Source organism: Anopheles marshallii, chromosome X (assembly GCF_943734725.1).
Source record: "Anopheles marshallii chromosome X, idAnoMarsDA_429_01, whole genome shotgun sequence".
Taxonomy (NCBI): Eukaryota; Metazoa; Arthropoda; class Insecta; order Diptera; family Culicidae; genus Anopheles; species Anopheles marshallii.
This window is the reverse complement of record NC_071325.1, coordinates 2,214,390-2,222,388: the sequence shown is the minus strand read 5'-3', so window position 1 is coordinate 2,222,388 and position 7,999 is coordinate 2,214,390. Positions and strand designations below refer to the sequence as shown.

Below are 7,999 nucleotides of genomic sequence, written 5' to 3'. Positions count from 1 at the left end.
TTACTACATATAACAATAGCTAAACGTAACGAAGAGCGTCCTGGCAGGTTGTGTTTGATGGTATGGAGGTGGGGAGAAGATGATGGGCTACCGCCATTTTGTACCAATAGATTGGTTACGGTGAACGCACAGCAGTAGATCACCATCTCGCCATATTGCCCTGTCAACACGATCTTTCTTCTCTCTCTCTCTCTCTCTACTTCCCTTTTGTTTTCTCTCTCTCTATGTATCTTTCCTCTGCTTGTTCTCTCTTTTTCCCTCTCTCTCTCTCTCTCTCTCTCTCTCTCTCTTTTCCTTTCAATTTCGCTGTCTCTCTACTTCTATCATCTCCGCCCTTCTACATCCTTCTTCTCCACAATTACTCCAAATGCTGGCTGGTCCTGGGGGGGGGGGGGGGAGGTGGGGTTGGCCCTGGAAGGGAGAGGGGAAACTGCGGCCACCACGTTACACCCTCCCCCGCTCCACCCTTCTTCCTCTCCTTTCTTCGTTCTATCCCACCACTTCCCTTTTTGCATCCAGGATAATAGAGCGGGGAAAAAGGAACCTCACTGCTTCAGTGCGAACCGCGACCGGCCCAAGCGTCCGATCAGGGACTTGGCTCCATTGCTATTGCTGCCGCTAGCACCATCACTACCCTCGTGGCCATCGTTGTTGGATGTGTCCGCCGAGTGGTCGTCCTTTCGTGCCGCACCACTACCGAACCGCCGTTTGCTCGGAACTGCGGAAGAAACGGAACAGACAGATAGAGAGATGGAAGAGAAATAGAGCGAGAGACAGAAAGAGAGAGAGAGAGAGAGAGGGAGTGAGGGCGAGAGATTCAGAGAGAGAGAGAGAGATAAAGAGAGCAAATGTGTGAGGTGAAAGAGGAAGATACAACAATGCAATCATACTAGTGTTGTGTCTAATGAATCATTCCAGAAGAGTCATTGTACTATCAATCTTCAATGAAGAGTCATTCAAATCATGATTCGACTCTGAAAAGTATTCATGCACTACTGAAGCTCTTCATAGATTCATGAATCAACAAAGATTGCATGAGCCTTTGAGGTTTCATGAATCTTTGCGAGGTCATGCATCTTCAAAACAGAGCTTCAGAGCCATTCATTCAGTTCAAAGATTGATTCTGATTCGTGAATCGGAATCCGTCGCACCCAACACTAACTCAGACGTCTAGCCTATTCGCAAACGCAATATCAAGTATTCAATAGCCGATTATAAACTGCCCCTGACAAACAGTGAGATTCTGGATTAGTGCGTAGTAACAATAGCTTCGATGTGGTAGATTGAGAAGGAAGAAGTGAAGGAAGAGGAATATGTGTTTGTGTGTGAGAGAGAGAGAGAGAGAGAGAGAGAGAGGAAGAGGGTGACGAAGTACGGCCTAAATATAGGAGTGCACTAGTGTCGCTCATACTCATCCTAAGTCGATTCGTGCTGTCCACACGCAGGCGCGTACACGGGTATACACGGACAGCATTAATGTATGTGTGTGTGTGTGTGTTTCAGGAAGGAATCAGGCCGGGTCAGGAGAAAGATAGCGCAGGGGAACGAAGTAGGAAAATTCGCGCAAAAGCAGTCTACGTAATACGTAATGATTCAGTATTCATCGCGCTAAGGTACACTAAAATACTACTACTGTAATTCACAGCACACACACGCGCGCGCGCGCGCGCAACTCAGCAAATGCAGTAAGTATGTAAGTGTGTAACAGGTGAGCCAAGATGACCGCCGACAGAGGTTTACAGGGTTTACTATTCATAGTGCACATATGCGTGAAAATGTGTGCATGTACCGTTTGTGGGTGTATGTTTGAGTGTGCGTGTGTGTGTGTGCGTGTATGTGTGTGTAAGCATTCCAACCACAAAAGAAGAAGTCCAGTTATAGCTTTTTTCCAGTTACAGTAATAACATTTTATTAAGGGACTATGCGTACATTGAACAGAACAATTAATATTAAACAAAAAAAGGACGCGAATGTATGAGTGTTTTTTTTTTTGTTGCAAATGTGAATGTGTGTGGATGGGATTGTCTATACGAAGCGAATGTGAGTGAGTGTGTGAGCGCGTGGTTTTGTTCCTAAACAAATTATAAACCACACGGCGCCTGGTGATGTTATGATGGGGAAGTAGGGAAATGGATCCCGGCGTAGTACATTTCGTATCAGAAGAGGTGAAGTTAGCGAAAACGAGAAAGAAAAAAACACCTACAAACGTACACACATCAACATGCGCGCATGGAAAGAAAGCTTAAGGAACATATATTGGAATTAAATGGAAATTGGGCGCGGAGAATGCAAATCTCCAACAAAAAAAAAACGGGGGGGAAAACAAAGAAACATTCAAGGATAAGTGTGTTCGTGTGCGTGTTTGTCCGTGTACATGCATCCTCAAAGAATTCTCGCACGAAAACAAAATGGAGGAGACATACAATCGCAAGCAGTGCCAATTTTAAGCAAAATGTTTAAACAAAAACAACGCAACAGGGCCGGGAACCATTCGCGTGATGAAGGAAGGAGGTTGTTGGAGGGCGACGGGATTGGATGGGAACGGGGAGGGAAGGGAGGAAAGGTGTTGGTGTGATTATTGGTTTTGGTTACGTTTCGAGAAGGAAAATACTACATTATCTGCAATTTTACCGATTGCGGGAGCTTTCGCGCTTTTGGCGGGGGTGGCCGGTGCTGGGACGTCCTCGTCATCGTACACCTTCTCCTTTGGTGCCACTGCAAGGATAGAAAGACATCGGAAGAAAAGGTGTATGTGTCATTTATGCCTTTGACTGTTTTCCTTTTAAATATGTTATCACTTTTTATAATACAAATATATCAAGAAACATCTCAACTGTAATGAGTTCCACGCAGGGTTGAACTTAAACATGGGTAATTGCGATGCTAGAAATATGGTTGAAAACAGCAAGAAGTAACCCTACAATACGAGTTCTGCATGAGATTCGAGTGATAAGAATCGGATCAGTATTAATAAGGCTGGTCACTCAGTGCTACTAGCTCTAAATGAGTAACTCATTTCAAAGAGAAATGTCATTTTAGCCAACACAAAACAAAACCAAGCTAAAACAAACAATTCCATACAACGAATCAATCCAAACTTGCTACTGGAGAATGGGGATCACCTAATGCGAACAAACAAAAACCACATTGAAATACTATGCCAAAAACAATGGAAGAAAGTAAAGAAACCACACAGAAACATGCTCTCCACTTTCTTTACTCCACAGCTGTAACAGTGACAACAAACAACAAACAAGACGAATTTAGTAAAAAAAAAACAAAAAAACAAACATTTGAGGCAAAACGGACGAAGAGAAGCGGTGGAGAAACGGTTTAAAATAACTAATCAAATAAAATTACAAACTTCGAAGTAAAAATAACCGCAAACGGGTCTGGGGCTTCGCTCTGGCCAGCGAACCCACTACCGGTCAACTGACACAGTGTGTGCGTTTTATCTGTCCTTTTTTTTTTGGGTTTTTATGTGATTTTTTTTCCCTCATTTTTGCTTTGCCTGTCTATTCTCCTTAGCGTTCGAGGTTCGTACGATCGACCCAGAAATAAAACGGTAATCGAACACACACAGCAACAACAACACAATCAATCCCCTGCAGAAATGCATTGTACACAAGGAGAGCAAGAGATAGAGGGAGAGATCGTGTGTGTGTGTAAGAGAAAGAGAGAGCCAGAACGGTTGACACGCAAGGGCTTTGGTATTGCTTGTGAAATAAGATCGATGCTTAACACAGTTCGCCGACTCACGACTTCGAAAATGGAATGGAAAATGGACGGGTTGGGGCTGCTGTCACCGTGCGAAGCAGAAGCGGCCGGGGGCCGGGGTGGAAGGGCGGCGCTGTTAGCTCGACTCGAGCCCCAATGCTGCGAGCTGTGTGCGCGGTACGAAAGAACCGGTTTTGGTTTGCACCCGAACCGGGGCGAGTACCCCTGCCATTGCCACAGGGTGCCACTGGCTGGAGCTGGTCCGACACAGCGTGACAGTTATCATCAATGAATCGAATCGAGTTCGAACAGGACAGGTCGGAAAGACCATGTAAAACTATGTGGGGGGGTGGGGGGAAGAGTTGTGGCATCATGCCGTAAAGGAAGAGGTGAAGGACGAAGGACCAGAACCGACCGAACCCGGACTCGGACCGGTTGGGTGTTGTGCAAGAGTGGCCACTACAGCAGCCGACCCAGCCCAAAGACTTTTGATTTAAGTCTCGCATTTTTTTTTCCCCCCCCATTCGGAGATCAATTTTGTTTCATACTACCTCTCTTGCTCTCCCTCTCTCTCCCACACACGCTCAGGTGTGCTCTTTTCTATCTGTCTTTCTAGAGTAGTTGGCAGTGTAGGAACTCGTTCAACTCCACCCCAATGTGCAGAAGGATTGAAACGTTGGATTTACCCATTACCCCATCCTCCCGGGCTTCACCCGCGCCACCCCCTTGCAGACTGCACTTAGCAGCCGTGGTTTCGCTTTCACTGGGCTGAGCCACACCTGGGGGCTCTACGTCAACAGCCACCACTATTACTACTACCACTACTTACCGGCAGCGGGTTTGCTGTTCTTCGACTCCTGGCGCCGCTTCTTCAGCGCGGTCAGCAGATCATCGTTGCTGCGGAACGGGCGAATGCTCGGTCGGATCTTTTTGGGTGCCTCCGTCGTGGTGGTGGTAGTGGTGGCCTGCTTTCCTCCCGCGGGGCCCTCCTCCGCACCGTCCTCGCCGTCCTCGCCCTTGCCCTCGTCGTAGCTGTCGGCGTACTCGTCCTGCAAGGTGGAAGTGCCCGAACACGTTAGAGTACGCCAAAGTTACGCCACTCCAGGTCCGGAGTCTCCCGAAACCTACCTCGGCATAGTCGGCGGACGATGGGGTGGTCGTGGTGGTGGTGGTCGGTGTCGTACGGCCAAGCGGTCGTCCAACGTTGCCACGCCGGAGCAGCAGACTGTTCCGATTCGCCTTCGCCGTGTCGTCCGCCTGTGGTGTCGCCCGGATGCTAGCGGCCAGCAGTACTACCACCAGCAACACGGCCAGCCTGGCGAGGAGAACCGAGCAAGAATTAAGCGAAAGCGCATGAAAGGCAATCCGTTGCCGGAATCAATGGGAACGGTTGTGAACTTGAGTCCTGTCACGGTTGAAGGAGTCGGCCTTGGATTCGTGTGCGAAGAGTTCCGCATATGTGCGACGTAGTTCCCCGGGTGGTCCTCCCCCCCCCCCTCCGGCCGGGCCGTCCGTTCTGACGAGCCAAATTCCGACGGCCGGTCGTCCTTGGAGCGGCTACCATTATGGGAATGCTGCGTCACGGTGAACGGTGGACGGTGCGAGGGTCGCGCATTCCCTAACCTCAACTTCGCGCCGTCGCTTCAGAACGCGGGAGAAAGCGACAATGTAGCCGTTGCCGTTGCGAAGTAGAAGGGGGTCGCACGTGGCTGTTTGGAAATCAGCCCGAACGTGGGAATTCCAGCGGGGTCCCCACTAGCGGCAACGTTGCCCACTACCCCTCTCCCCTCCCCTCCCACCCCTTTATATCCACCAGATGTCGCCAGGGGTTCGTGTGAGACCAAACCAGGCCTGCTTTCTTTCGCGCTGTGTGCGCTACTCCGCGTTGAGGTTATGTTTTGTAGGTTAGGACGTGAACGTACTGCCTGAGAACTCGCGACCGATTGCGACACTCCGGCAGCATGTGGCGTGCCGTGGACACTCATTATACGCGACACTTTGGCGTGGCTGTAACCTAAATCTACTTACATATGATTAGACCCCCCCCCCCCCCCGCGGCCATTCCTCGCCTGGGCGCTGGCAGGCTGGCAGCTTCTGTCTGCCCAGCCGCGCCAGACCGTTGGCGAACCTCACGATCCTGCGGCGCAGCGCGGGTTCGAAAGGTTCGATCGGACGGTTCGGAACGCCAACTGCCACACAAACACACAACCGCGCTGATCGAGATCAACAAACTCTCAACGCCATCGTCACCGCCAGCTCGGCTGCGGCAAAGGAAATCACTTTCTTTCCGCATTCGTCCGCAGGGATTTGTTGATGGGGGGGGGAGGAGGAGGGGCAGGTGAAGCAGCGAGTTGAAGCGGTAAGTGCCCAAAGTGCCTTATCTGTTCGGACAGCCACTGAATGGGAGGTTTTCATTTGAAACACACACACACACACGCTACCTACCTCGAATACCTCCACTCCCTCCCCTACGATAGCATCGCTCGGGCGCTATTATCAAACCATTATCAAACCGCCATGTTGGGCTTTGTGGAGGGGGGGGAGGGTGGGTTGCATTTCCTTGCGATTTGCGTACACTGATCGCAAAACTGCATTGATGGTGATGATGATAATCATGATGATGATGCTGATGGTAGCCATTAAAGCGCTTCTCTCTCTCTCTCTCTTTGGATATCTTCATCCCTTGGTTTTCTCGCCCTTTTCATCCACCTCCAATGGGGCAGCGCTTGGCAAAAGGAGCAGCAAACAGTTGCTGGTAGCATTTCTTCTACAACCCAACCGTTGTGTGTCGCCGACAGTTCCCTCCCCAATATGCGACCTCCCACCCCTCCCACCCCCCCCCCCCCCCCCCTTCCCCTCCTCCCCTCCTCACCCTTCCCCCTTGGTGTAATTTCGAAACGGGTATTGCGCGCACGTATTTTCTTCTTCTTCTTCTCCTTCTTCTTCTTCTTCTTCTTCTTCTTCTTCATCATCCTCAGCCACCGACGCGGGGCACGACACCCGGCTTTGACAGCGAACCATACAAAAAAACCAAAAAAAAAAAAAAACACAAAAAAACCCCACCGGTTTCAGGCACGTTGCATTGCAGCCAGGCCTGAACCTTAGGCTCTTGGCGGTGGTGACTGTATCACTCTGTGTGTATGCTTCTTTTTTCCTTCCCATTTTCGGGATTTGTAGGCTGCGCGCGCGCGGGCGTTACGGCGCGAATGTAAATGCCGTGTGCACCCCTGTATGTGTGCGTGTGTGTGTGTGTGAGTGCGCATAATGTTGCCGGTTCCTTTTTGGCCGCGCCTCAACATGAGACGCCACGCGATTCCAATGTGGACGCTCCCAGCTTTTCGGTGGCCTTTGGATTAGGGGTTGAGATGAGTGGGGAGAGGGGGGGGGGGGGGGGGGGAGGGATAGTGGAGGAAGGCAGAGGAAGCTGGTAGTGGAGAATTGTGCAACGTGCTGTGAAACGTTGACTCACGCCGAAATGTGTACCAGCGCTTTGAAGGATTTCTTTGATACCCCGAGCGTAGGGCGAAGGGTAGAGAGAGGGAGAGGGGGAGGTATTAGGGGGTGATAGTTTTACGGCATAAACGCCTTCTTCTTTGGAGCTCACTGCAATCTTTGGAACTCCCTAACTGATGGTAGAACAGCGGACAACGTCACTACGGGCACATCAACTTGCATACGGCACGACTCCTTCCACAGTCTCCAGAGATCTTGAGCCTCCCACAAAAACCCCCCCACGTCAGTCGGGTCGTCACCGTTACGGGACTCGGATATTGTGTCCACGGGAAGGCTTACGTTTTGAAATGCTGCATCTTTGTGTGTGTGTGTGTGTGTGTTGCGGAGCCTGGGGAGCGGTCGGGCTTGGTGGATGCTTGGGGGGCGGTCTCCTTCTCGGGGCCTTTGGCTGCTCTGGTCAACGGTACGGTACGGTCTCTAGTACACTTCTCCAAGCCAATAGGCGCTCTAGGTGAGAGGAGGAATAGAGAACGAGAACGGGCGGGTATCGGTTAGTTGAGGTGTTAACCCTGTTTGAGCTTGACGGTGGGTTTGCGCTTTGGAACCGAGACCCAGTGTGGCCATAGCATCGCAGCACGGAGGCGCCGAACCGAGCTCGCTGATAGGGAGATCGCAGGGTGCCGGACCGTCGGGCACAATCTTGCACCGTGCGGTTTGAGTTTGTGCCAGCACGCCGGAGCCTAAATGCACATCTATCTAGCGTTACACGGCGCGCACACTTGGTTGATTGGTTGGTGGTCGAAATTTGACTGGAACCAGGTCGCGCCCA

General features: G+C 50.8%; 1 protein-coding gene across 1 annotated transcript; it reads right to left on the bottom strand.

The window, feature by feature from the left end:
* Positions 1–545: 545 nt before the first annotated feature.
* Positions 546–7,526, bottom strand: LOC128719882 (ubiquitin carboxyl-terminal hydrolase 31). Its single transcript, XM_053813559.1, has 5 exons — positions 7,510–7,526; positions 4,846–5,032; positions 4,547–4,766; positions 2,632–2,715; positions 546–718 (listed from the first exon to the last, which is right to left on the bottom strand). The coding sequence occupies exons 1-5, from the start codon at positions 7,524–7,526 to the stop codon at positions 546–548; spliced, it is 681 nt and encodes a 226-aa protein (XP_053669534.1).
* Positions 7,527–7,999: the final 473 nt, after the last annotated feature.

Bases quoted from the DNA above. Each gene is read 5' to 3' on its own strand.
- LOC128719882 (XM_053813559.1), bottom strand. The intron at 4,767-4,845 runs GTAGGTTTCGGG...TCCACCTTGCAG, and splicing joins CGTCCGCCGACTATGCCGAG to GACGAGTACGCCGACAGCTA. The intron at 719-2,631 runs GTAAAATTGCAG...TTTCTTCCGCAG, and splicing joins CGCGAAAGCTCCCGCAATCG to TTCCGAGCAAACGGCGGTTC.